Source organism: Argopecten irradians, chromosome 9 (assembly GCF_041381155.1).
Source record: "Argopecten irradians isolate NY chromosome 9, Ai_NY, whole genome shotgun sequence".
NCBI lineage: Eukaryota > Metazoa > Mollusca > Bivalvia > Pectinida > Pectinidae > Argopecten > Argopecten irradians.
In genome coordinates, this window is record NC_091142.1 from 40,238,447 (window position 1) to 40,253,984 (window position 15,538).

The 15,538-nt window shown below is 35.5% G+C and overlaps 1 protein-coding gene across 1 annotated transcript; it reads left to right on the forward strand.

Moving 5' to 3' along the window:
• The first annotated feature begins 294 nt into the window (after positions 1-294).
• LOC138330975 (uncharacterized) lies at positions 295-4,156 on the forward strand. The gene is made up of 2 exons (XM_069278441.1): positions 295-640; positions 2,545-4,156. Exon 2 carries the CDS (start codon positions 2,603-2,605, stop codon positions 3,545-3,547), a length of 945 nt encoding a protein of 314 aa, XP_069134542.1. The 5' UTR covers positions 295-640; positions 2,545-2,602; the 3' UTR covers positions 3,548-4,156.
• Positions 4,157-15,538: the final 11,382 nt, after the last annotated feature.

The window sequence follows — 15,538 nt, forward strand, 5'->3', positions numbered from 1 at the left end:
AAACTGCGATTTTTATGATGCCATGCCTTGCATAAATGTTTTATTCAAAGCTTGTCAGGTGCGAGATTTTGGCGATTTAAATATTATAGACACCTTTAATCAGATAAAAAGGTCATTCCAAAGAAATGATGTGAAACGCAACCTTATGTTGTGTAGAGCTAAGGTCTCTAATCTCCAATATACAACATTTTATGACGGACTGTGTTTAGTTCCCTTTAGAATATCGGAGACGTAATGAGAACACACCTACATATTTTAGCATTTCTTTAACATTTTAGATACATAAGCTCGGATATTGATAATAAGAAATTACACGAACATTGAACAAACAGGACACACTCCTTGGTTTAAGACATGTTATTCTTCTTGGGTGTGAGATCACTGCACACAATCAACGAGTTATGAAATATCCAACATATTAATCTATTAAGAAGGATTAATCTGCCCAAATCTGTCCTGTGTGGCGTTCGGGGTTTAACCCACTGCCTTGACGAGGTGGGTTGTCGGGGACAGTGTACGAGAGTGTGTAGGGAAGTCACGAGTTTAAAGTATCACAGCTAGAAGAACAGAGCACACATACATAATATTGGTATCATTATTGAAAAAATGTCATATAAGGGATATAGCAGAATCGAAAAAGGTAATGGTAATCTTTTGTCTATAACTTAAAAAGGTAATGGTAATCTTTTGTCTATAACTTATAAAGGTAATGGTAATCTTTTGTCTATAACTTAAAAAGGTAATGGTAATCTTTTGTCTATAACTTAAAAAGGTAATGGTAATCTTTTGTCTATAACTTAAAAAGGTAATGGTAATCTTTTGTCTATAACTTAAAAAGGTAATGGTAATCTTTTGTCTATAACTTAAAAAGGTAATGGTAATCTTTTGTCTATAACTTAAAAAGGTAATGGTAATCTTTTGTCTATAACTTAAAAAGGTAATGGTAATCTTTTGTCTATAACTTAAAAAGGTAATGGTAATCTTTTGTCTATAACTTAAAAAGGTAATGGTAATCTATAACTTAAAAAGGTAATGGTAATCTTTTGTCTATAACTTAAAAAGGTAATGGTAATCTTTTGTCTATAACTTATAAAGGTAACATTTGGTAATCTTTTGTCTATAACTTATAAAGGTAACATTTGGTAATCTTTTGTCTATAACTTAAAAAGGTAATTGTAATCTTTTGTCTATAACTTAAAAAGGTAATGGTAATCTTTTGTCTATAACTTAAAAAGGTAATGGTAATCTTTTGTCTATAACTTAAAAAGGTAATGGTAATCTTTTGTCTATAACTTAAAAAGGTAATGGTAATCTTTTGTCTATAACTTAAAAAGGTAATGGTAATCTTTTGTCTATAACTTAAAAAGGTAATGGTAATCTTTTGTCTATAACTTAGAGCAACATCTCTAATGACTCATTTACAGTGGGTGTTTTTTTGTAGGTTATCAGTACACATCCCTTAATTTACATACCTTATGCAGTTATATGTTTTATAGAAAATAGCTTTAACCCATGGCCATATATCGAATGAATGATTTCTATGGTTTGCTTTTTTATTATCAGAAAACATGTTATTTTTTGCGACCATAGCAATGTGCTGCGAAATCGCTAAAATACCTGGCTTTACGTAAGTGTGCTGGATTCAAACCATGTCTATCCTATACTACATTTTCCTCACCTTTCTCTTACAGGAAAATACCAAATCCTCACATACATTATGAAAGTTTGTTGGCTGAAACATGTATATTGAAAGTATTTATTACTTTTTAAAGACTTGCAGTGGCCCCATCTTTACATAAAAAACAAACTCTGTATCAATTTCATAAAAAACAAACTCTGTATCAATCATCAAAAGATTGTCGTTAAAATGTCATCAAAGCATACTGATAGTACACGACTTGAGCACGTTCTTTTTTAAAATAATATATACTTTAACTATGTTAAGTTCAAAACACCAGTTGTACAAGAAATTAAATAGTAGCTAAATATCCAAGTCAACAACGCTACAATTACTTAAAAGAATAAGCGACGTCGTACACATGTATGCTAATTTGATGAAGACATCCAGTCTACAGGATTCTTTACATACAAGTGTTCGCAGTTTGACGACAAATTATTCATACTATTTTTAAAATGAATTCCACAACACTGTCTGGTTATTTAAGTTTGGTAGATATAGCGGCCAATGATATGATAATGCAAAGATTTCATTGTGTCGATTTTGTAATAGGCCAAGTGTCAGATGGTTCAAAAGGCCAAATACATTATAAATATTGACTGCCCTTAGTCCTACTTTACTCACACTAAATCACAGCTTTGTTGTTGATATTCTCGGCTAGGTACGATTTCTACTTACAATACTTTTTATTTGTATAGGAAACGAGGTGTGTTTTACCTAAAGCATAATGTGTTTTATGTTTGTGTGTATACTGTGGTATTAATATTGTATAGTGCTTGTCACTTAAGCAGTATGTAATTAAAAACATTTCATATTCGACAATTTATACTTTATGTTCTCAAGGACTATTTTTTTTCTCTTTGTAGATGCAGTTGTTTAAGGAAACGCAAACATTAGTCGTCGGATTACTCCAAGACATTCAGTATGAACGCCAAAATGGTGAGCTCCCTGTTTAAGATTGATGGAGATAGTAACAAACAGAAAACGCTAAATACTATCCGGGTCATGAAGGGAGCAATCAGTGTTTCTAAAAGCAAAACGGGCGAGGTCATTTATCGGAGCAACAAGCTCGAAAATGAAGGACTTCAACGTCAGATCAAAAGATTTGAAAAGGCGCGGCTTCATCTGAACAGTACATATGACTCTAAAAAGCGGACAACGCTTAGGCGTTGGGCCCTGGTGTTCGAAAAACAGAAATCTATGAACGAATCTATTCGGGAATTCGACATGCTTCTGACTCGAGCCATAGAAGATGTAGATTCTGGAGGTCGTAAAGAGTCATCAGTCGGTATGAAAGAAAATGCTCTCGGTCTGAATTCTGAGGCAGAAAAACAAGAAGAGGAGGACGAGGAAGAGAAAGAAAGACAGAAAACAGATGAAGAAAAGGCCGCTGAGTTGATGAGTCGTCGAGGAATTACACGGATACGACTTCAACCGATTGGTGTTGGTAAAAACTCTCAAATAAAGGTCAAAACTCCGGAACCGGAAACGCCGGTTATAGAAGAAGAGTTGTGGCCCCTTGCTGATACCACGTGGGTCAACAATTATATTCGTGATCAAAAAGTAAAACACGAGTCACTTATCACGAAAAACATTTTGAAAAAGATACGCGAAGGACTTACTTCGAAAAATCCATTGTTTCGATTTCGACTTCGTGCTAACTTTGCTGATGACCCTAATGTTAGTATTGACATAATTAAATCCGCTAGAGCGGTGCCACAAACGGCGAGGTCAGCTAAAACAGCCCCGTCTATGTCAACATTACCTGTGCGAAAGGATATAATCAAACCGCAGACGACGATGCACGAGTCGTCACTGAACCAACTTCCACCAATCAACATGCTGAGACGATCAAAAACAATGGTGTGAGGCTGGTTCTCAAATGTTATATATATCCCATAGTGCCCTGTTAACGGAAACAAAGAACTCTGGGAGGTTGTCAAGTGTGTAAGCTTAATAGCGGAATGGTATGGCACTTCGTTGACAATAAGATGGTTTTCAAAATAGCAGGAAAGTTAGATCGTAAACTGTGTTTGTTGAAAGCATGCAAAGTTAATTAAATCGACACATTGTGATGATCTAGGAATCTGCTTCCAAGTGCTCAACTGTGAATTCAATAACTTGGTCGATTGGAACTTTACTGTGTTTTATTTTAATCGAATCCATGTAATGGAAAAAACTGATACATGTATGATGACAGATCGTGTCGTTATTTATTTAATCCAGTTCTACTGTCAAGCATAGCAAGTACTGTTGTGTGTGTCTATATTGTATCGAAGAGGCTGTTCTACGTATTGGATGTCGTGTCGTCATACAAAACGATTTGTATTGGCGTCATAATCTTAAATAAACTGACTTTAACAAAACAAAGCAAAGTAAATGACCAATGTCTGATCATTGCTAATAACTGTTGTGACAAATTTCTAGATAACTGTTATATTACATTGTACTTGTTAAATTCCAATAAAATTACGAACAAATGAATTACTGTTCAGTAACAGTTCTTTTTAATATGTGAATATATGATAAAACGTATACTTATACTTAATCCGCTAGTACCTTAGACTTACCATTGGTAAAATTAGTTACCAGTGGTATACCCATGGTGCCAATGTCAACCAAACAAAATTTTAAACTTTTTGTGCAGCGGTCTAGAACTCTGCGTTGGTAAGTTCGGTAATGACGTAATTTAAAGATGGCGACCTCCATGTGCAGATGTTGTCGCGGCAGTTTTTCCTCTCATTTTAATCATACAGGGGATTCCAAACAATCCCTGCTATTAGCAGTTGTCTGATGGCATGTTTTTTTCTAAAATGTTTACCATTGCTTTAACGTTGGTCCAATTGGTTTACCGTCGGTACCATTGGTTTACCGTCGGTACCATTGGTTTACCATTGCTCCCATTGGTTTACCGTTGGTACAATTGGTTTACCATTGGTCCCATTGGTTTATCGTTGGTACAATTGGTTTACCGTCGGTACCATTGGTTGACCATTGGTCCCATTGGTTTATGGCTGGTACCAGTGGTTTACCATTGGTCCCATTGGTTTACCGTTGGTACCATTGGTTTACCATTGGTCCCATTGGCTTACCGTTGGTACCATTGGCAAGTATGCTACCATTGGTAAGTTAAAATCTGTTAAAAAACAGTCATCCAATGGTGCTTATGGTAATTAGTTCTACCAAAGATTACTAATGATTTATACCATTGTTACTTCTCTGGACGTAACCAATCTTCAACAAAATTGATTCAGCCCTAGATAATGCCTTGATCGGATGTGACACAATATAATTATTTACGTCGTCATGATTTCTGACAAATCTCTAACGTATCAACTTTTTTTTCTACTTTTCACAGAAAGATAAAATTGGTATGTAAAATCGGATCTTTTTTAAATGATATTGAGTTAATGTGCACCAAATAGCTTAATAAACTTCATCGAAGATACCGGATAGCTTAATAAACTTCATCGAAGATACCGGATAGCTTAATAAACTTCCTCGAAGACACCGGATAGCTTAATAAACTTCATCGAAGATACCGGATAGCTTAATAAACTTCATCGAAGATACCGGATAGCTTAATAAACTTCATCGAAGATACCGGATAGCTTAATAAACTTCATCGAAGATACCGGATAGCTTAATAAACTTCATCGAAGATACCGGATAGCTTAAAAAACTTCATCGAAGATATCGGATAGCTTAATAAACTTCATCGAAGATACCGGATAGCTTAATAAACTTCATCGAAGATACCGGATAGCTTACTAAACTTCATCGAAGATACCGGATAGCTTAATAAACTTCATCGAAGATACCGGATAGCTTAATAAACTTCATCGAAGATACCGGATAGCTTAATAAACTTCATCGAAGATACCGGATAGCTTAATAAACTTCATCGAAGATACCGGATAGTTTAATAAACTTCATCGAAGATACCGGATTTGGAATGCAGGTTTATTTCACTTGAATAATGATATCTTTCCATAGAGTTGTTTGGTGCATACATGTACATTGACACTGATTTTGCATCCTTACCAAAAATTGTCATTTCCTTGACGCAAACCGCTTAACAATAATCGCAGTAAAATGTTAAAACACATTTGTTATATGACAGAGAAAATCATTTCATTTATTTGTAATTCATTCTAACAGTGTATATACTATGCTTTTTATATGGAATTTGGTAATTTTGTTTTCTCTTGATAACTTAGGGTTGTAGGGGTCATAATTAGTTACATATTTTAATAATTAGTTGACAATAATTTAACAATTAGTCTTGTAATCCGTGAGACCTGTCATCGTGAGAGAAAGGCAATGCAGATTGTGAGTCTCACACAAAAAGCGTGAGATTTGGCAACCCTGCGTAAATACGGAGATGAGATAACCGTTCATTGACAGGATTTGACTGATTTTCGAGCTTTAATGCAATTCACGGTGAAGCTGCGAATGATTTCTTTGCCAGTTTCCACGTTTAACTGCCCGGTGTTAAACACCAGCTATAATACCGGTATCAGGTTTGACACCCGTCAAGTGTGTATTGTGATATTGACACTTGTATTAAGTATGTATTAGTGAAGGATTGATCGCCATGATTATATACCGTATGTATAAACTGTTGATCTTCACGAGATTATTAACCCTATTCCAGCTAAAGCGCTTACCCCAATTCATACAGTCCTATTGAAATCTCGATCAAATAATAATTCCAGCTTGGATTTTAATCACTTTTCGCTCTGTGATTACAGATCAAACTCGTCAAAACACCTCGTCATAATAATCAATAGACTTTCAAATCAAGATTGCAGGTAAAGATACAATTATAAATTTGATACGGGTCAAGGTTATCCCAAAGGTTTTATTGAATTTATACTATAGAATTTATCGACTGGATCGATTTGTGAACGTAATGATTTTTCATCAAGTCTATGAACTGATGAAAATCTTCAAAGACACGACGGTTGATGGCGTTAATTTAACAGAATGTATAGCAGACATTAACATTTATAAGCTCCTAATTAATAATGTGTTAGAACGATTTTAGAACATTTTAAACCTTTTATTTCATTTGAAAGCAATTGAAAATTGCATGCTTTTGAAAACATCTGTTTATATTAATTTCTTAAAACAAGACATTTCATTTAGTAAACATGATAAACAATATCAAGCACAACATATTATTATACTGATTGTTAAGTATTATATATTCATACAATCAATGAAAATCGAAGGCATTAACAAAGAATCAACAATATTATATTTACAATCATACGTGTACGTCTACCATAAACGAGTATAAATTCTACCCAAAATATGGTGTTGTGATTATAACTTTTTATCTTTAACTTTATTGCAGTTCACAGTCAAATGTTTCTTTTTAATAACAAATAAATAATAATATGTCTTTTTATACACTATAAATTTCATATGTAGCTCGGCATTGCATAATTATATTGAGATGTCTTAGTGACTTACTGACTACACTCTTAGATGAACACAAAAACATTAAGAAAGAATCATTTCCCTAGTACACAGGTCACGACAACAGACTTTGGCATTTACCTTTTTTGTAATGATAATGTTACGCAACAAGTAAAAACTCTAAATGTGTGGCGTTTCGTAACTAAGTCATCGAAACGTCACACATGAAATATTCACTGGTTCATTACATCATCACATAAACCATACTTCCCAGCCCGAAGACAGAAAATTTAAGAAATAAAAGGCTTTGATCCGAGACAGGAATGTGTCTAGTAGATAGATGTCTGTAGATGTCTACACTTGATATCTAAATGTCGAAATATCATACAAGTGTGATATCAAGACCAGAGTACATTCGGGTGAATTGTATGCACGCTTTCTCCCTGCTTGCATCCCTGTGACCAACATATCCCAGTCTCCACTGACCTTTCACCAGCTGGCTATCCCAGACAGAGCTTCAGGGAACACTAACCAGCCGATTGAAGCTATTTAAATCAGTATATAAAACAAATTTTAATGAAGTTAGCGCGCTTTAATTTCTAGATATCTTTATACCAAAGTTTAGATTTAAATTATATCTTAAGAACACGGACGATGGCGCAATGCTTCTTGTATATCAAACTTTAAAATGATATGATACATGACTATAGGTATCATAATCTCAACTCTAAAATTATTTCAGATTTAATAAGTCAGCAAACGACCGGTAAAGATATTGAAATTTATTCTTTGTGATGAACTCCTCAGATAAGAACAGGGTTTCTTGAAGCAACACACACTATGTTGAAGGTCATAGTCTATTTACACAAAAATAACATAACACCCATGTTAGATAACTGGTTGGGGACTCATGAAAAGTGCTAAAGGATCGAACAGAAACAGACAGTCCCTAAATGTAATAGAACAAAAATATTTTGTGGATAAATCTGACTGTTTTCAAGAGCACCTAGAAAAAGATATCAAAAGCGACAGCAAACGCGAATTATCCAGAACATTTAAAAGAGTAGAAATCATCAAAGGAATAGTGAACTGTTCAGGTTACAAAGAATGCTAAGAATAGTTATCAATGACAGGAGTAAAACCGTACAACAACTACAAAGTTCTCGATCAAATATATCTAACCCTTTCCAATTTTACATCACAACTTCTTGGCAGCAAAGGGTCTGGAACCTTGAAAGCAGAGAGGGAAGAGGTCGATAAGCATCTGAACGACATGCACAGCGATTCTAAGAGGGATGCGGAGCTTGAGAACAACGAAAAACTCATTCGACCAGATGAAACAGAACATTTGTTTGATCAGTCTAAACCAGAGTTGAAGGCAGAAAAAGATCATCAGGAAAGCAAGAACAACATCATCACCAGGTCCCAACGGCATGCCATATAGAGTATATAAGAATTGCCCGAGAATGACAAAGCGACTGTGGCAGCTCATGAGGATAGTATGGAGAAGAGGAAAGCTGGATAACTGTTGGCACCAGGCAGAGGGATGCTTCATACCAAAAGAGGAACAATCTGAGACACTCAAGCAATGCCAGACCATATAATTTATATTGAACATCGAAGGATAGTACTTGCAATACTAGCAAAGAGAATGACTAATTGCATGCTGCATAGCAAGTTTATCGACATGTCGTTACAGAGAAAGGAAGGGTTCCATGTGTGTCAGGAGGTGTGGAACATACCAGCGTCTTGACGCACATTATCAGAGAAGCAAAGGAGATGAAAGGCGAGCTTGCTGTCATTTGGCTAGACCTAGCAAATACATAGGGTCCCATGCCACACAAGCTGGTCCAACTTACACGTATCATGTGCCATAAAAGACACGACATCTGCTAGAAAGCTACTTTGACAAGCTAGAGCTTAGATTCACAGTCCAGGACAACACAACATCGTGGCAAAGTTTAGATGTCGGGATAGTCACTGGCTGTACGGTATCAGTGATTGTTTTTGCTGCAGTCATGAACCTAATGGAGAATATGAGTAAGGGACCATGGATGAGAGCTGGAGTTAGACAACCCCCAGTAAGGGCATTTATGGATGACATGACCATCAACACAAAGACAGTCATAGAGGCAAGATGGACTCTTCAGAAAATTAAAGAACCATCCAAGTCCAGAAGTCTAGTTCTGAAGAAGGGGAATATCAAGAGCGAAGCATTCAAGACTGCAGAGGAAACCATTCCAACAGTTTTAGAGATGCCAGTTAAGTGCCTGGGGAAATGCTTGGACGACTCACTCAGCGATACTGGAAACGTTAACAACACACAGAGGCACCTTGAGAAATGGATGGACACTATCGACAGGAGTGGTTAACCAGGAAAATACAAGACCTGGATATACCAACATGGAGTATTACCAATGGTTCTGTAAATATACAGTTCCCGTATTATAGCATATAAAGTTCTTAAATTATAACATATACAGTTCCTGTATCATAGCATATACAGTTACTGTATCATAGCATATACAGGTTCTGTATCAAAGCATATACAGTTCCTGTATTATAGCATATACAGTTCCTGTATTATAGTATAAACAATTCCTGTATTATAGCATATACAGTTAATGTATTATACAAATATAGCATTTTGGTGAGGTCGATACATGGTTATATCGACCAAAGAAAAAATATTGACCGAGGACGTAGCCTGAGGTCTATGGTTTTTTTTCTGTGGTCGATATAACCATGTATTGACCTAAATCAAAATGCTATAATTGTTTTATTATTTTTCTGGATTTTTTTCATTTTGAAATGGGTGTTAAAGTAAATAAGCATCGTATTGTAAATTCTGCTTCGTGATGACAGTTACAATCTTAAGATTTTGTAACACGTTTCATTTAAAAACAACATATGAAAGCAGTATCAATTGATGCACTTCAAGCTTTTATTACATGCACTCGGTGCATGCGTGTTTGTAAATTGCATACATGTACTCTATTAGACATGTAGCTCCATGGCTTTAGGACACAGTCAATTAAATGTATAGCTGTTCTCTGTTGAAATAATAAACTTCGACGTCAAACATATATTAACAGATTCAGATAGACATTAAGATACATTCTCTTATGCTTAGTACTCCATTCCGTAAAGTAAAAATCGTATACATACAGTAGGATTAGCCTAGGCCATAGGGCCTCGTTACTTATGATGATATATATAAGATAGGTCACGTGTAATGTATGTAAATAGACGTGACCTATCTTATATATATCATCATTAGTAACGAGGCCCTGTGCCTAGGCCGAATGTTGTAAGTAGCCTAGGTGGAATTTTAAAATAAATATCAAACGTATTCACTATTCAATGGCTCCAGACGCTTAATGAATGTTATTCGATTATTTCGTACTCTCCTACCGTGTTTATATTATACTGCAGTCATCAGCTGGAACAACTTCGCTAGCCAAGGGTATTAAGTCCGATTCTCTCCCTACTAGAAAGAGATGCGGACTAATACCCTTGGCTAGCGAAGTTGCAGCTGGAAGTCATCATCATCTTTGATAGAAACCGAAACAATCAACGTCTTCTGTCACATTTTGTGGTTACGCTTCAAATTCAGGTCATCAAAGCGTTTGTTTAAAAGCGCCAGGAACACAAAGCTTAAAATAACCGTGCAATATACTTTTTCTATAAACTACTTCCGGAAAAATAGTGCAATTATGAAGGATAGGGATATTCTACCCGAGGGTCACAAAATGTAGTAAAACCCGAGGCTTGGCGAGGGTTTTGCAACATTTTTTGATCCCGGGGGTAGAATATCCCTATCCTTCATATCCACTTATGAAAGAGTATTTTTCTTTCATACCACGACGTTTTACTGCAATTTTACAACTATAATATCCCGCCATTTTGAAATAAATTCGAAGAAATCCACGACTGGAAGTCAATTTCCATACATGAAAAATTACGTGATATTTTCAACACAAATTCCGTTGCTTGCATCTTTTATAGTAAAACCAGTCAATTTTGTGAAAAAAATGTTACAATTTTACCGAGGAAATAGAGATTTTGTTGACGCCGTGACGTCACGAGGCTTTATTGCATGGGTAGACATGCAATACAGCCTCAGGCGACATGAGTGTATTGCCCTAGACCAGCCAGTATTACACGTGTAGGTATGAAAGAAAGTTTTTATCGGTGATCACGTGGCGTGTTTTTGACCAATGAGAAGTGACAAAAAATCCAGAAAAATAATAATATAGCATATATAGTTCCTGTATCATAGTATACAGTTCCTTTATTATAGTACATACAGTTCTTGTATTGTATATACAGTTCTTGTATTATAGTATATACAGTTCCCGTATTATAGCATATACAGTTCTTGTATTATAGTATATAAAGTTCCTGTATTATATCATATACATATACAGTCCCTTTCCTTTATTATAGTATATACAGTTCTTGTATTATAGTATATACAGTTCCCGTATTATAGTATATACAGTTCCTGTATTATAGCATATACAGTTCCCGTATTATAGCATATACAGTTCCTGTATTATAGTATATACAGTTCTTGTACCATAGCATATACAGTTCCTGTATTATAGTATATACAGTTCTTGTACCATAGCATATACAGTTCCTTTATTATAGTATATACAGTTCCTTTATTATAGTATATACAGTTCTTGTATCATAGCATATACAGTTCCTTTATTATAGTATATACAGTTCCTTTATTATAGTATATACAGTTCTTGTATCATAGCATATACAGTTCCTTTATTATAGTATATACAGTTCTTGTATTATAGTATATACAGTTCTTGTACCATAGCATATACAGTTCTTGTACCATAGCATATACAGTTCCTGTATTATAGTATATACAGTTCCTGTATTATAGTATATACAGTTCTTGTACCATAGCATATACAGTTCCTGTATTATAGTATATACAGTTCTTGTACCATAGCATATACAGTTCCTGTATTATAGTATATACAGTTCTTGTATTATAGTATATACAGTTCTTGTACCATAGCATATACAGTTCTTGTATTATAGCATATACAGTTCCTGTATTATAGTATATACAGTTCTTGTATCATAGTATATACAGTTCCTGTATTATAGTATATACAGTTCCCGTATTATAGCATATACAGTTCTTGTATTATAGTATATAGAGTTCCTGTATTATAGCATATACAGTTCCTGTATTATAGCATATAGAGATAACAAATCAATTATTCATAGCTACTCTTGGAACAGCCAAGCTGTTTGACAACGAAATCTCAACAGTCAATGGAAAACCCTCAGCAAGCCTCCTGTTAGACGTTCATAAAATTTCCTCAGGTTTAGAGTTTGTTGTCACACCCCCACAGCAAGAAAGGGTTATAATATTCTTTTTCCTAACAAATAATGAAGAATGAAATATGGGATACTATAAAATATATATTCTCTTTAAATGGTCACTTACCTCCAGTCCACTACCATTCTTCTGTCACCCTCTGCAGATACATGATCCTATCTCCTTTTCGGTGTTCAATTGACAGTTTCCATCATGGTATAGTAGTTGTTTATTTTGTGATATTGGTCCTATTCTCCACAACAGATACAGGCTATAAAGTCCACACGTGTATAACACAATCAGCCATCCACTGATGGGAATCAAGAACCAATCTCACAAAATAGACATTATCATACATGTATTATTTGTTCGGATGTATGATCCTTAATCGGTCATGTCAAGTTACACTATGTAGCTGCTCACTGGATTTGGGCTTCCAGTCTTTATAGCTTAGACCTTGTCATCTGCTGTTTGATGTCTTTTGATTCTTTATTAAACCCCTCCACGCAATGCCGGTGACTTGGTCATACCCAGCAATCATATGTATCATAAACATTTCCAATAACTGAACCGAGGACCTGCTGTATACAGCAATATGTCTTCAGGTAAATTCAGGTCAATTTAAGGTCAAGATTTTTTCAGGTCAAAATGACCTGAAGATATATTGCCTGTGTAGCTGACCTCGACCTTCAAGTCCTTGTGCATGTAGGCTGACATTTTTACCCATTTGTAGAATACATCTTAAAGAGGAGGGAACTCTAAAAGAATGCACTCTATATATAGTTGGAGATCAGTAAATCTCAATTAAGTAGTTTTATACAAGCGAACCCAGGTCACATTCCTCGGTTCTTTCGTTCATGTGCCTCCTCGACAATAATGGAGTCCTAAATACAACTTAATGCCTAGAAACACAAAGGTACCATCACCATCCGATTCTAGTCCTCAATAATAATATTTTGTAACTAGTTTTCTCTTTTTTTCTCTCATCAATCTTTTCTTCCACTGCTGTTGACCACATGCGCTTCTTTTCTCTGTCATCCTCCTATTTCATAGCCAGCTCGCATATGAATTTGTCAAACAATCCACCTCTTTTCGCCAATTCCTTCAAATATCCTAAACACGACGCGTATAATTGACCATTATCTTTCAATTTCCACACAGATAACAACTAGGGGTTTCGGATAGCTAAAAATGATAAAAAATTTGACTATAATGCATCATTCATTGTTCTCCAAAGCCAAATTGTATTGATACTTTCTCACTTGCTTCACTATGTATTACTTCTTTGTTGCCGGTGCTTTAATCTACTTGTACGTTCCTTCCTCTTCTAATTTTTCCAAAGCCAGCTCCCAGTCGTACATTAGATTTAGACTAAAATATGTAGATGCTGATCACTTGAGACCGACCCTAAACATTGTACTCTAAGGAATCTCTTTAAATACCGTGACAAGAGCGGAACAATCGACAACTAGATTTACTTTGTAAAACAGTCATCGTGGGACTCCCCTTTCAGCCATTGTCTCGGGTAGTTGCTAGATATTGCAGACTTTCGTGAATCAACATAATTTACACCAGTTTTTCCCAGGTTTTGCACTTCCCGTCAAGTCTGAGCTTCCATCCACTTTCTTTATCCAAGATCTTGCTTGAGGCAGTGTGGTTTTTACAGGTTTACAGATAGTAAACCGATAAATAGTCAAGAAATCACTTGATTCTCTCAGTAGGGACTTGTTACTAGTGCTAGAATTGCTTCATCTCGTGTCTAAAATTACCAGCCTCTATACTTCACAAGATTATAACTCATTGACATCCCAAGAGGCACCCGTCCATTGCAGCTAACAAACAGCTTGCCTTTTGGCGAGATATAATCTTGTTGTCGATTTCTGCAGTCTTAGTCACTACGCTGATGTGCAATCAGACGCTGTATCAGACGCTGTATCAGACGCTGGATCGTTTAATTTAACGTTTATGCCTTAAGTGGTATCTGATTGGAACAATTTTGACCCTTCCTCTTTAATTCATTAGACCTCGTACAGGTCCACATTTACTTCTCTTTGACAGACTATGCGGTTTCTGATAACGTAGAATAGAGTCTCCTAGTCCAGATGTGTCTCTCCACTTCTGCTTTTGAACAGCAAAGCTTCTGACTTAGGAACTTTTTTGTGAATCTGAACGGATCCTCCATATGTCCATTCCTGTTCTAGTCTTGCTTTGCCGTCTCAACTCTCCTGAATTTTGCAATATGCTGTAATAGTAAAGCGAGTATATATCAGCAATGATATTCTTCTCATTATATGTCGCTTTTTATTGCTTATAAGATAATGTCACCTTCTGACTGTCACATAATCTTTTCTCGTATATTAAGCATACACTTATGTCTGCTTTTACTTGGGCTTGTGTACAACTCCTAAGTCATTCCCTTTCTCTGCTATACATGAAAGTCGTCAATGACCCTAACTCCTCTGTATGCTGTATCTAGAATAACGACTTGACTATTCCAAAAACTATTCCAGGTTTTCTTTTTCTGCCTTTGGTCCAGCAATTGTCATGAAAGCAGTCATCGTGGTATAATTTGCTTTTTAACTTGGGTTTTCTTCTCCTTGAACAGAGCGTTGCCATTAAGTGGTCCTTTAACCACATTTATGGTATTCTTATTAGCTTTATGACCGTGCAAATCTCTACTTTTCCATTTGGTCTCCATTTTGTGTTGCTTGATTAAATGAATGATCACCTAATAATAGTTATGATCAATAAAATGTGTCCGTTTGTGATTGACATTCTCACATTCTCCTATATTATACATGTATTCCCTTACAGGGGTTTTGTTCTCCTTGGCAATCTCCATCTTTGGTGTCTCTTGTAGGCACTGGCCCTCAAGAAGCTGTCTTTCAGTGTCTGTCAGTGATCTCTACTGGCAATGAGCCTTTTCCCAGTGTTACTAGTCTCTATCTGTCCCTATTCAACATTTCAAAAGAAATCACTGTGATTCAGTATATATTTTATATGATTAAATATCCACAGGCCAGGCATGCTGAATTTGGCATACTGGAAAATTAAATATAAAAATGAAAGATTAAAAA